The sequence below is a fragment of the Microcebus murinus genome, chromosome 16 (genome assembly GCF_040939455.1).
Source record: "Microcebus murinus isolate Inina chromosome 16, M.murinus_Inina_mat1.0, whole genome shotgun sequence".
Taxonomy (NCBI): domain Eukaryota; kingdom Metazoa; phylum Chordata; class Mammalia; order Primates; family Cheirogaleidae; genus Microcebus; species Microcebus murinus.
The window spans coordinates 20607713-20622678 of NC_134119.1; the positions used below are offsets into that span (position 1 = coordinate 20607713).

Here is a 14966-nt window from a genome sequence, read left to right on the forward strand (position 1 = left end):
AAGAGCCAAAGGTTCCAGAGCATGGATTTCCCATCTTTCTAAATACACCTGTCTGCCCCAAAGTGAGCGAGTGTGCAGCTAAAAATCAGTTGCCTTTAAAGAGGGGGAAAAAAAATCAGGCCTACAGGGGTTTGAAACTTGGGCTGAGCAATGCTCCACTATTTCTGTTTCTACTGTGAGTCTCCTTCTTGCCTTTACTGGGAATGAGAAAGAGGAGTTCAGAGGTTCCTGGTCTGGGAAGACACACAAGCACATGGGTTATGGGAAGCCTCCTCCTGCTAATGTGTATTTATACTTTGTAAGCTCTGATTCATCCAAGCATTGGAACAGAAATCTGCTTCCTGAGGTTCTGTTTTTAAATAGATAGTTTGCAAAAACAACAATTATTTTTCTTAACATTTTTTTTCCACCCCACAAGCAGCTAAACATCCCAGCTCAGGCTATGTCAGTCTCCAACAATGCCAACAAACAGCTTGGTTATCTGAGGTAGAAGGGTGCCTCGAGGCAGTTCTTTATGGTTCTGGCCCCAGAAGTCTTAAAAACAAAGTGTAGAAACCATTAGGGCAATCTTGTTGCATCACTTCAAGTCCATGAAATACTTCAGGGTCTATTAAAAATAACGAATTTCCCTTTTTGAACAATTGCCTTCCAATGGTTGTTAAAAGGAAGAGCAAGATGGGGGTAGTGAGGCTTGTAGGACTGCAGTGGTATGGTTGCCTGGCAGCCAAGGGGCCCAAACACCTGCATGGCATCCTCCGAGATCATGTCAAAAGGGCGTGGCTCCCTTGCTTTGGACATATATTCTACCTGTATTACTTGCTCTTGCATGCCGGGCACAACCTCCTGGCTTAGAGTGTGTTTCTTTCAAGTCCAAGGCAGCTTTTACAAGTCTCAAATTATGTATCATTATGAATGGGTCCAGTATTAACCTGTGATATGCAAGTCAGGCTAAATTAACTTGGAGAGTAAAGGTTCTTAAATCCAGTAAGAACCTTGACTTGAGGTCTGCTTGCTGCTTCCCACAACCCACCCTCCTGCAAATATCCACACCAGGGCACCCAAGGGTTGAATTATCCAGAGAGCAAATGCAGATGCCAGCAACATGAAAGTAACAGCTTTCTTTTAAAAAGCTCTTTTTGGCAAGGCTGGTGGGGATCATCCGTGATCCCGGAGGGAAATCCAAGTTTGCAGCTGGCTTCTTAATGACTACTCAGGCAACCAAACGGGTTGGCCCCCTCTCTGTTCTGCACCTGAGGAGTGAAAAGCTGCTTTCGTTCATCCTTGCTGAGATACGTGCAGTTGAAAAGCCTTCATCCCAGACTCACTGGATGTTAATGCAATCGGGGACCTTACACCGATCAAAGGATCCAACTCCCACTATCTTTCTAGAAGGGGAAACTGAGGCCTAGAGAGGTTCAGGGACTTGCCCGTGGTCATACAGAGATTTGGTAACAGCCAGGACTACAAATGGGGCTACTGCTTCCTGGGCTGGTTTTCTGCCTCTTCTGGGAATTTGCCTTTGGCGTGATTTTCAAAGATGAGGGATTGGGAGATCAGCGCTTCACAAAAACGGACACAAAGGCTGAAGGGAGGCCGCGGGAAGCTGCCACTAAGACCCCATCGCCGATCTGAGCTGGATTTGCCTAGAGAGTGACATTTTTATAAATCTGGGAGCAATAGGTGTTTTCTGAATCAAAGGCAGATTAAGTCCCGTTCCTTTGTAGGTTGTTGCTTTGTTCTTGGGAAGTTTCAGATTTCCTTTTTAGTTTCTGCTTCACAGACTTATAAAATGAGTCACAGGGAAAGAGGTGCCCAGAGGAAAGCGACAGCCCCTGTAGGTCCCATTGCAATCTGCGCGTGCGCACGCAAACGCAAACGCACGCACACGCAAACACACGCAAACGCACGCACGCACACGCACAGCTCTCGGGCGACTGCGGAACTGCAATGCTGCCCACAGTGGCTAAGACACTGTCGCCGGGTCCCCGGCCATGCAGGCGACGGCAGTTATTATTTGGCCTCATCCCACGTTCCCTAACCACTTCCGCTTGCCCTGGCAGGTTCCTTCCAGGTTATCGCGGACAAATCACATGAGGATTTAACAATACCAACATCCAGATCGCTTGAATGAATCGAAGTTCGCCACGTCCGGTGTGCAACCGGGCCGGTACAGACAGATCTGGGCATCTGGGCGTTCCTGGAATTGCCTGTGGGCAGCTCTGTTTCCTCCGCCTGACACCCCAAAAAGGCTACGCCTCCGCTCTCCCCACCCGGCGCTGGTGGATTAGCAGCATATCCCACAAGTCGTCTTTAACCTGTTTGTCGTGCCAGGCGAGGCCTGAATTACACGTATTATGCAGAAGTTTCCTCCGCGCTGGCTGAGGCACCCACGCTGAATGACTTGGAAAACCCCATCCCCGAGACAGGAACATAAATCCTCCAAGCTGAGGACATGAACAATCAGATACCCTCTGGGAGTCCTCCCCGGTTTCGCAGTGACGTTTTTTGGAAGTACTTTTTGAAAGAATTCAAGGCACAAAGCAGAAGGGAAGAGCACAAACGTGATGTAGCATACAGGTCCGCACCAAAGTAAGGAAAAAGCGCCTCTGGGTAAAGGAAGGGGAGCGGGAGGGAGGGGGATAAGGTCTCACCACAACCTCCGGCTTTCTCCACATCCACGCCCTGTTATTTCTGTGCTTCTTCCTGTGAGTTCTCAGTCGGACAGTGTCGGCTGCAGTGCAGTTACAAAAGACGTCCTGAATGTTTCCTCCAGAGTGTTCTGCCTCCACGTGGGTCTGACCCTTCTCGACTGTTACTTTCACCTTCTTAGTGTGCAAAGCCGGGCTGTCTGCTGCATGGCCAAGGGCACGCTCTCTGGAGTCAGACTTCCTTGATTCCAATTGCAGCTCTTCTTTCCCAGTTGCTGGTTTGGAATTTTCTGCCTGTGTAGCCTAACCCCAGTTTCTGGGGTTTGGGGGTTGGCCAGACCTGGATTATAGGCTCTGTCACTTAATAACTTGGGAAAGTTTCTGAAATTCTGTGCACTTCAGTTTTCTTGTCTGCCACGATGGTGTGTGCCACACTGTTAATATTCATAAAAAGGGCTGTAGGAAGAACACTCCTTTCAGTATTTTCTCTAAACCACCTGTGATACAATAAGAATCCGTTAAAAGATTAACGAATTCAGTGAGATGCCAATGATAGTCTACTTTCTTACCATTAAACTGGGCCCCAAGTCAGACAAGAGCTAAGGGCTATTGGATCCAGTGGTAGCCAGAATTCCATGATGGCCCCCAAAGATTCCGGGCCCTTGGTTATTTGATCAAACACTAATCCAGGTACTGCTGTGAAGGGATTTTGCCAATGTCATTAAAGTCTCGTCTTGGCCTTAAAATACAGATTAACCAGGTGGGGCTGACCTAATTACAGGAGCTTTTTCAAAGCTGAGAGTTTTCACTGGCTGGTCACATAAGTCAAAGAGATTCAAAGCATGAAAGTGATTCAATGCAAAGGAGGTTTCTCGATTGATGAAATAGGGGGTGGGGAGGGTGTCACGTGGCAATGACCTGAGAAACAGCTTCTAGGAAATCCCTGGCCAACAGCCAGCAGGACAACGGGGACCTTAGTCCTACAACTGCAAGAAACTGAATTCTGCTGACAACATAAGGGAACTTAGAAGCAGATCTCTCTAGTTGAACATCCAAATGACACCTTAATTTCAGCCCTATGAGATGCTAAGCAGAGGACTCTACTATAAAGTTTCGTAAACATGAGACAATAAATTTATGTTGTTTTAAGCCACTAAATATATGGTAATTTGTTACACAGCAATAGAACATTAACACAGGCCTCTTCTAAAGGGAATCATACTAGACTATGTTGCTTGTAGGTGCTGTATTTAACTGTGACTCTACAAATTGTCGGCTTTCTCCTTGATCAATTCAGTGCCTGCTACCAGTATAGCAGAAAGAAAAGCTCATTCAAGACAAGAATGAATTACAGGACTGAACAAAAACTTGGTGCCCAATTAAAGTCTACAACAGTGTGTGGTCTGCGAGTGTAGACAGCTGTCTACGGCTTGCAAATAAGAATACAACACAGTTCTTTCCTCTGTATCCCCTCCCCTTGCTGTTTTATAAAATTAGTGCCAAATGAGGGAAACTCAGGTGCCTGGGCCTTGGAGGACTCCAGGACACCAAAGTCTTGAGCCAGTTCTCTCTCCTTAGAAACATGTTTGACTCTCATTTTCTTGATGAAGTTTTCAGTGGATTGGACATTTTATAAATACTTTTTAATGCCCCCATCCCCACCCCCAGGGCCTTTCCCTATAAGGAAGTTCCCTCCTTGGCTGTTGTCACTGCACGGTGTGGTCATTTCTTTCGGACTGAGAAGGGGCTAAATGTCAAGCCAAACTTTTCTCTTCCACCATCTCTCTACTAGGATTGCCCTTATATGGTGGGCAACCAGCCTGGGCAGACATGCATAGCTGATGGCAGAAAGTTAAGGTTTCTCTCATTTAGTGAGCTTCTCTAATACACCATTATGACCTGGAATTACACTGACAAATATAAGAAACAGGAGTCAAAGTCGTTCCTACAACAAGGGCCTAGGAAAATATGAAAGTTGATAAACTAGTACCAAGAAATACTATCTTCAAGAGAAAGCAAGGACAATTTGCAGTAGAAAATTCACAGGTGCAGAATCTGCTTGTCTTTGAGCCTGTACAGAGATTTTAGGTAAGCTCTGCAAGGTTCTTCCAGTGAATATTCTTGTTGACATCAAAACAAGAACGCAGGCAGCAACGAAGAGCCCTTGCATCTCTGGCATAGAGAACTCTGTTGCCCACAAGTGTTTTCAGATTGATGGGGCATTTCACTGGAGAGCCACTTGGGGATGTTTTTTTTCTAGATGCTCCAAGCTCTGCCCAGGCGGCTTCCACAGTTCTTTAGATGGTCTCATGCTGAGCAGAAGGGCACTGGGACAAGGCTCACCATTTTAAGGAGAATGTGAAGAAAGTAGTGCTGCTGTTTCACAAGCCTCTGGCAGTGTTACAGGAAGGTCCTTCCTGGCTCCTCCTACTGGGACACATCCCAAACGCCCAGCCCAGTCTCCCACATCCTGGCTGGAGGTCGCCCTGATTTACCATTCCACCTTCTGGCTCTGACAACAGGAATGGAGGAGCTGGTATTAATCCTCCCAGGCACCTATAGTGGGTTTGGGAAAGAGCCCTCTGCGTTCTTCTCACCAGTCAAGCATATTGAGGAGGAACTGAAAAGGCCTTGGGAGCCACCGGGCCTAGAAAAATTCCCAGTCAATCCATCACCTGCCGCCTTTGGAGCAGGGTCTGCCAGTCTATCCACAGTTCCTGGGGCAGGTGAAGAGAGGATGTGAGACAGTGAGTGGAAATAAGGGTGTGTGTGTGGGTGTGTGGGGGTGTGTGTGTGTGTGTGTGTGTGTGTGTGTCTAAGCACAGAGACAGGATAGTAACAGAAGAGCAGGCAAGAGGGCGTGGGAGACTGGGAACTCATTTATAAAAGCTCTTCTGCCTTAAAGCAAGTCAAACTCCCTGCTGAGGAGTTGCTTTTTCTTCCTCCCTTTTGAGTCTTGTGTGCTGAACTGACCTCTCCCCCGGCAGAGGTCAGCGCTCTGCTCGCCCTGTACACACTCGGCCTTCTGGGGTTTGATCGCCTTAGAGCCTGAAGAGGAGAGAATTCTTCAGCTCTTATTTCTGAGAGAAAAGCTGTAGTAAATCTCATGAAGAAGCTGGTCTTTTTTTTCTTTTTCTTTTTAAGAAATATATATACACGTTATGATAAAAATCTTTTGGGAACTATGCAGAAAACAAAAAGCAAACATAAAAACCGTACATCATCAGACAGCCCCTCCCACAGCCTACTTCACCCCCCAAAATAAATCAGGCTGGGTAATGAATGAGGTTTTAAAGAAATGTAACTGAACTTAAAATACAAGGTCAGTATCTCATCCTAGGTAATCCTTTGGAGGATGAGAAATTCTCCCGATTTTCCCACAGGGTTATTTCAGATGCACTTTCTGAGCCAAACTATTTTAAAAGCGTTCATTCTTTCACTGCCCTGCCAAATGCTAACTTGACATTCACACGCACTTTTAGAGAGTCTATTAATGGTATTAATGATCATGGATCAAAGACAAACCCCAGAGGTTTATGTAAAGATTTCAGACAATTATTTAGGCGCTTTAAAAACTCATCTTCTGAATGAGGGTAACAATTTCTCAATGTTGGCAAAGATGAAGGGGTGTGTTTGCATGTGTAGGGTCTAAGCAGAAGAAATGTATGGGGGGCTTTCAGACAAATACAAAATATCTCTTTGCATGACTAAAATGCATGTCTGTTGACTGACACCTTGTCCCCACAGCCTCTTACTCATTTCTTTGAAAGCTCCCTTCTGATTTGCTGAAAGTCCCTCTTCTAAAAGACATGCAGCGCTTAGCCTACCTCATCTCTTCCAACATCCAGTATTTACATGCACACACCACATTTTTAAACAATAGTTCTTAACTATGATGTCTCTTGAGAATCATTACTTTACAAGCTTTAAAAATACCAATGCCCAGGCCAAACTTCAGAGAATCTGATTTAACTAGAAGCTATCCAGGTGGTTCCACTATGTTGCCAGTGTAGAAAACTTGTTTTTAAACAGATGGAGAAATTAATACTTGGGAGAGAGATGTTTATCTCAGTACATTAAAAGCACATGTGTGGCACTTAAAACATTAGAGACAATTTTATTTGCCAGATGAAGAAACTGAGGCCTGGGAGAGCGAGTGACTTGTCCTCAAACATATAAAACCAATTAATGGCAAAGCAGCAGCCTGGACCCATGGATTGTGACTTGCATTGCCATGCTGTTATGTAGCCCCTAGATCCCCAGCCTGGACCTCATGTCTCTGGCAGGGCATCTTTCCTGTGGGTTGGGCCAAATGGCAAGTCAGTATGTTCAAAACACTTAAGAAGAAAGGAGCTATGCTTCCTCAACTGCAGAGGTTCTCAGCATTTCATGCACAGCTATTCAAATGTATTATTCCGTGATACTGAAATGCTTCTGAAAAGTTATGAACAGGACTAAAGGGGAAATGTATTTACAAGCTACCAGAGATACCTGGGACACCAAAATAAAAGGCAGTGTAGAGAGTTCGCCTAGGACTATATCAGTCCTGAGCAAGGACTAGATCAACTTAGAAAACAGAAATGAATCCACTTGGGGAATGTCAAGATTCTCTGCAAAGGAATCAAGGTCACATACTTTAACCTTCATAAAAGGTCTATCTTATATCATGGGAGCAGAAGTGGGAACAAATCCACATTGCACCTCAAAATCTTATGGATCAATTTAATCCCAATGCTTCATGCTGGGTTTTCCATACTTAAATCTTTAGGGCCAATTCAAATGTAAAGCTCCTTTGATTATTTTATCGAATTTTCAAAATGTCAGGATCACTTCACAAAGGAAAACATTTCTTACAAATAGAACATAATTTAAAATAGCATGTTGAGAAAAGGATATTTTGCATGGGTGTTCCTTGAGGTTACTTTACTTGTTTTTGAAGAACAAAAGTGATATACGTTAATTTTTAAAAACAACTTTGCTCTTCATTTTATCAATAAAACAGGTCCATTTCCACTACATACTAGTTTCATACCCTAGGCATGTACAACAATCTATTCAAATAGTTTAAAACAAATAAAGATAAGGTCAATGAGAAAAAAGAGGTCTCTAGGCAAGTACCACAATATTCAGTTTTCTAACTTGATTGAAGAAAGTTATTCTGTGGGATTTGTCAAATTCATACCTTCAGTCACCTGACCAGATGCATTTGGGTCAAATGTACAGTTTTGTTGATTTTTACTTAAGGAGTCAAAATTTTTGATGAGGACCAATAAATGGCAATTATAAAGTAATATGGTATATGGTAATAGGCTACAAAATGAAACTTATTTGAATATGATTAATTCAAGCCCAGTACTGGATAGTTCTAGATAATTAAGCATAATTTCTCCATTCAAGTCCCCTTTGTTACACTGACACACATTTGTTCCTTGTCTTGTTAGATAAATATAGAAACCGAATTAGGAGTTCTGCAGATTTCTGAGAATTTAATTATACCCTTAAACTGCAATACCAATGATATATACAGTTAAACTTCTGTACTGAGTAATTACCTGAATTAACTTCATTTTACAATGCTTAATTTATTTTGTACTAAGGAAGGCTTTAAACTATTTAAGAGAAACCAGCTTAAATTAGATTTTTTTTTTACTTGCTTCAACGTGTTTCAATTCATTAGTGTTTCAATAACAAGAAATGAACTCTCTTGTCTTGACAAACCAAGCGTAGAAATTTCCTCATAAGAGAAAATTAGAAATTAAAATGATTTCCACATTCAAGTCGCAGCACGCTGAGCAGGGAATTTTTGGTTCTTAGGAAAGCCACTTGTTACCTCCAGAGAAGGGCCACTCATGACAATTTTGTGGAACTATTACAGTGGGGCCTGCCAAGAAGAAATTCAAGGAAATTGGGAATGGTGACACCCAGGCCATTCTCTTGGGCACAAAGGTTTCCTCCCCTTATGCGTTCTGTCCTAGCCAAGCTCCTTCTGAAATCAAAGGCCACTGATACGCACAACGATCCATGCTAAAAGCCAAACATGACACCAAAAGCAAACAATTACACTGTGATTCCATTGTTGTCCCAGATATATCCTGAGCTATTTCACTCAGAGATAAACTATATTCTTCATAAATCAAAATACAGAGGGCTTTTGATTCTTACTTTTTATAAAATGAAATACACTTCCATTGTTCTTTAGTATTAAAGTGAACAAAAGAACTTGCAGCACTTACTCCCTTCCCCCTGAATGTTTGCTCCTTTGCATTTAACAATTCATACGCGTATCTGGATGACAGTTAACCTCCAATGGCAAAGATAAGAAAATGTGTAAGAAAAACCACACTCATTGCTCTCAGACATTTCTCGTTTATGGACATTAAAAAAACCAACACCAATCTATTAAAATGTCATTTGAAAGTACACGGAAGTGGCTTAGAATCCATGACACAGAGAGTTAGAAAGTTCAAAGTTATTATCAAATAAGATCAACATCCCTTCCAAGCATCAGATTCACAGGGAGTTAAATATAAATTTAATTTGGGTTATTAAGTGGTTGACGAACTTGTTCTTTTTGAACTAATAATATTAACAGTGTCTCAGACTTCAGATGCCAAGTTATTAAGATCATTAAGAATATCAAAACAGATACCATTCTTAACAGTAGAGAACCCTTCATATCCCACCTAGTAAGCATCAACAAAAAAAGCTGGCATCCGTTTTCCTCTTTGTACTTACAAATATCCAAAGAATCGCACAACCACTCAAGGAATGAGATCCAGGGGTGTTTCTGACATGTGCAAGGAAAATGCTTAAAGACAAAATTCCTCAAACACATGCCATACTGTGGGATCCGTTCTGTGTCAACCCTGTTAAAATCCCTTGTACACGAAGGCTGTGAGAAAGACCACATCTATCTACAACCAAAGGTGCTATTTTCCCTCTGAGATCACAGTAACTGTTATTTCCCCCAATACAACAAACTCTAAAGCCAAGACTTTTCTTGAGAATCATATGTGTAAGTATTGGCCTTAACCACCAAGCCCAGGTTAACTCATGAAATAAAAACTTCTCAATAGCAGCTTTCTCTAGTGGCTCCAGTTCAAATATCTCCCCTTAGTTCTGGAGCACACAGCAGCTACTGTTCTAGAATAGCTTTTTTAAATTCCAGACTCTTCCAGAGAGCTATTTCTTGGCTGGTCTCCTGGCTTATTTATTACTTGTGCCTTCCCTGTTTGTAACGTTCTAATTACTTCTGTTTAAGAAGAGTCAGTGATACACTAAATCTGTAAAGAACACACCTATACAATACTGGTCACCATAAGACAGTGGGTCTATGCTGGGCCACGGAAATTGATGTTCTAACCGTGTCCTCAGGAGGTTTGCGTTCTGTGCTGTCCACCCTACAGTATAAGCACAGTCAGCTCCACTGAGGCTAGTATTCTGTTGTGCTCCTTTTCCTCCTATAGACTTCCTTGATTAGAGTCAGCTGGGAGCAGTAAAAAAAAAAAAAAAAAAAAAAAAGCTAAGGGGACGGGGCATGGTGGCTCATACCTGTAATTCCATCACTTTGGAAGGATCAGTTGAGGCCACGAGTCTGAGACTAGCGGGGGCACCAGAGTGACACCCCCATCTCTATGAAAACTAAAAAAAAATTAGCTGGGTATGGTGGTGTGCCTATAGTCCCAGCTACTTGGGAGGCTGAGGCAGGAGGACCGCTTGAGCCTAGGTTTCAGTAAGCCACTACACTCCAGCCTGGGTGACAGAAAGAGACCCAGTCTCTGCTAACTTCAACACTTTGGGGAATATACTTGACTTTCTTTACCTTAGTGGAGGTACCATTTCAGAGGCGACCCCATGTTGAGCAGAAAAAAAGACATATTGGATGGGTAGCCTTTGAATAGGTTTTTTTTTTTTTCCTATTTTAGGATGAAATGGGCTAAGAAAATTTTTAGTAGATATACATCCAAAATAAGTCATTGTTTGTGACATCGAAGCAAGCCCACTGGAGACAGTGCATGGCGCTGCAAAGGGAAGGCCCCCGTTTTGAAATGTAAACTGCCCGTGAAACCTTCCAAATGGGAAAATGAAAACTCTGGCCACCAAGTTCCCCCTGGATTCTGGTCTGTCCCGAACCTAACCAAAATCGTGCGAGCAAGGGCAAGGACTGGGACACGCCTGAGCTACAGCCAAGAGCAAGCCTCCCCTGTGTTTTCCTGTATCGATGGGCCGAATTATTCGTAAACTTCTGACAATTTTAAGGGTAAGTCTTCTTGGGTGCTGTGGCCGCCATACTGTAGAACTGGGGAGCAGAGTGGCTCATACGCCAAACCCAGGTGTTTTACAAGTTTGGGGGAGTACGAGGGGGCACAGGTTCACACGGGGCCCCAGCGGATGAGCCGCAGGTCACGGTAGCCAGCTGCTAGCCTGGAGGAAATAAACACAAGAGTCTCTTCACTTGGTCCAGTGGTTCTCAAACTTAAGCATGTTCCAGAATCACCCAGAATCTGTCATTCAGCAGATACGGGGTGGGGCCCATCACCTGAATTTCTAACACATTTCCAGACGACGATGCTTGTCCCAGACGACGATGCTTGTCCCAGTAACATGTGTTGAGAGCTGCTAGCCTGTTTCTTCACTGCCCTCTGCTCCTACTCAGGCTGAGGAGCAGGAGGACAGATCATATCCCTGGAACTTAACTGCAGCACCGTGGCACCATCTTCGTGTGGCCCATTGTTGGTCTGCACAGTGATGTCCCAAGTGGGGCACATGATCCGTTTCTTCACACAGTCCTTGCACAGTCTCATCCCTGACATGGGGGATGGCTATCATTAAAATCACTTTCTGAAGACAGTTACAAAGTATGAGGAGAAAGTAGCAATGTTGTTAGAAGGAGCATAAATCCTCCTAGAAGTGACTGCTTTGAAAACAAACCCTGAGGCAGACATATACTATTTAAAATAATCATTCCAATTAATTCCTTTAAAAATCCCAGCATCTATACAGGAGGCCTTCTTATCACAGGTTTGGCCACTATATCCTTAACTATGGCTTTGCAATCCTTTTTAGTATTTGTGGCCTCTTTCGCATTTCTCTCTTTTCTTGGCTGGGCTGCTCTGCATCACAGATAATCTTTCAGTGTTTGTGGCCGAGCCGGTTTGCTGTGCCGCCCTGGGTTATTTTTCATGAGATGTCTGGAGGAGAGATTTTCCAAAACATGCAACTCTTCCTTAGACGTGGTTTTTGCCAAATCTTGTTTCAAAAGTAACCCCGGATCTGACAACTCTAAAGTTGGCAAAACCCTGACAGTTTTGCTTTTCTCCACTATTACTTCTCTTGGGACTAATCGATCACTTCCAAGAGAAACTCTCTTGCGGTGGTCGGAGTCTTCCGCAGAGCCGCAGTTCCTGCGTTTCTGTTGTGCTCTGGCCGCTCTCGGACTTTGTTTTGGACCTGGTGATGCTGACTCACAGCTACAGACAGGGCTCCCGCTTAGAAGCCCCGTCTTTAACGGCTCCCCAGGATGAGGTTTTTGCTGGCTGCTGGTGTCTTCTGGCTGGGTCTGATTAACATTTTCCAGCTTTTGAACAGGAAGCCCCCAGTGGCTCTCAGCTGCCTTTATGTAATCCTTTGCCTGTCCCGTGGATTCTGACAGGGGTCTGGAGGAAGCCTGACCATCATTTCTCTCCCTTGCTATCTCTATAATCACGGAGCCACTAGACGTTCCCACAATGTCCATGCTGGTCTGTGATTTGCTCACGCTGCTGCTTTTTGTTTCAGTTCTTTTCATACTGAAACAAACAGAAAAAAACATTTTTATGCTTTATAAAGCAGTGATGGCATTGTTTCCTCCAAATTCCCCCTGCCACATTTCCTACACCTGAAAAGGGAAGTGTGTGCTACCTGCCTCTCCTTACCTCCCCAGCAAATCTAGAAAAATCCCCAAGTGTATCTTTAAGTGCAGACTGGATCAAGCAATAACCTTCACATTTCCCATTATACCAGGATATATGTTGCTTATTGATCACTGGGTTATCAATAGAGTTATGGTGGAGTTCACAGTTTAACTAAGGAAACAGGTATTCAATTTGAATATTATGGGTCAATAACTGCTGATGTTTGAAATACTGTTTATTTCCCCCTAGGAGTAGATGCTCAAATATATCTCATACTTAAGGCTGTTTGTTTGTATGAGTGTCTACAAATGTGCGCATACACACACAATTTCTATTTGGGAGTAAAGAATAATCTGAAATTTCTCTCAGACCACTGCAAAGCATTACTGAAATATAACTACCATTTAGCTGGTGAACGCCTTGTTTGTCAACCATATGGGAGCAGGACTCAGTCAATATAACTTAAAATGTCCTAGAAGAAAGTTCAGACAGCCGACACGAAAGGAAAGAAAACAGTCATGGCAGACAAGAGAGTGTCCATATATCCATATATCTATCAATCCCTTTTCTTCAGCACATACGACAGATAACATAAACTTCACTGATTGTAAAAGTAACTTTGAGGCAGCAGGATAGAAACTGCACAGGGAGAATTTAGAGACTAATGACCTTAACCTTTACAGGTTTGTGAATGGCAAGAAATTTCTTCAACCACCAAACTCAAAACACTGAAGCTGAAATATTTATTTTGACCAAGCTTTAGTGTGGAAACAAATATATATATATACATATATATATATATATTCATGTTCTTACCATTGCTATCAGTAGCATGAGGATTATCATAATTATATTAAAGTCAGAACAAGCATCTTAGGAAAGAATGTATTTTTTAGATCTGTCTGTAGTCACTTGGAAAGTTGTATGAAACACACCACCAACAGGTGCTTTTCATCTTCAAAGAACTTGTCATTAAATTACTCCTTGCAAAACACCTGTGAAGCAAGGACTCTATCCTCGTTGTCCAGAAAGCAAGAGCAAGAGAGACAGGAGGTTGGGAAGAGCAAGTTTGTGACTTAGGGTAGGGTTCAGTGCCAGAGGGGATTTTGTGATTAGGTTCCATGCACTCTTAATTCTAGACTTCATATTATCTATCCATACATAGAGGCAGTCAAAAAATGAGAAAAAGAAAAACAAGGTTGGACCTACATTTCTTTCAAAGCATTTCTCCGGAGTTTTGCACTGGGAGGAAGTGGACTCTCTGCACACTCAGCAAAGTAATCAGACACTCCAAGGAGAGCTCTTTCTGTCTATTCCAAAAGATAACAAAGGTTCAACCAGAAATCTATTAGCTGAACACGAGAAAAAACAGTTACACTCTGAATGCCCCGATGAACAGATTTATTTTTGTAAAGACCAAATGAAACTGCTTAGTGTTAAGCCATTTTAACTTTTTTACCTAGGACTTTATGGTAGATTATAAATTCTGTTGGACTCCCAGTCCACACACTTCCTACATTAATATGCATCACAAACAAACAAGGCTGTGATGTAAAGAATGTCGATTCCAAAGCATCTGGGAACTTCTGGCCAATATCTGACAGCTCTATGGCCCAAACTCTGAAAAAAGCCTAGGATCACTTTTTTCTTCCAAGACAACCTGGTGGCACAGTGGTCTGTACCTTGATTATCCTAAGATTTCCATGCATTTTGTCTGTTGACAAAAATAGAAAATATTTGCAATACTCAAGACCATACCAACAGCTAAATCTTTGAATATTAGTATTGTGAAAACTGGAATATGTGATTCTTGGCTGCTAAAAAAAAAAAACTACGTTTTTTCTTCTTATATTATCCACTACCATAGATTTATAACATTCATAGATTATCTATCATTTTATGTTCCCATGGAGGCACCACATGGAATTAACCATAAAATGTAAAAGCCTACCAAACCTTGCCAACAATGACCCATTTCATAAGTTTTGGAATCTTTTCCTTTTGGTTATCAAGTACATTGATCCAGTCAAGGAGTTAACCTCTCTTGTACATGAAATACTCTTGCTCATCAAATTCCAGAAAAATGTTGTCACCACAAGGAACAGTTTGGGTGTGATCTCTAGGTCCTTGCTTTAGACTTACGTTGGAATTCACAGTGACAACCCAGAGCACAGGTGGACGGCAGCGATCAGTGTTATGCCTGGGTATCCCGCAGGCTGAGTGAACTTTGCCCGACCACTGCCTACGAGTCTTCTAGCTCTCCAACCATGCCTATGGTTTCAGACCCAGGATAGTGTCACTCAAAGTCATATATGGTTATAACTCACATCAGTTTTTAGTGAACAGAATATTATAGGTTTTATTGGATATACTGCATTTTGATGCTTCTACCTTTTGGTTTTATTTGTTTTCTAAGACTTACTAG

At 42.7% G+C, this 14966-nt stretch overlaps 1 protein-coding gene across 1 annotated transcript in view; it reads right to left on the reverse strand.

Annotated features, from left to right (window-relative positions):
* Window positions 1-1919: 1919 nt before the first annotated feature.
* Window positions 1920-14966, reverse strand: part of SLX4IP (SLX4 interacting protein) — a 186357-nt gene continuing 173310 nt past the window's right edge. Inside the window, 3 exon segments of the mRNA XM_076010924.1 lie at window positions 1920-11814; window positions 11817-12436; window positions 13751-13851. Of these exon segments, the coding sequence (XP_075867039.1) occupies window positions 11711-11814; window positions 11817-12436; window positions 13751-13851 (825 nt within the window). The 3' untranslated portion in view covers window positions 1920-11710.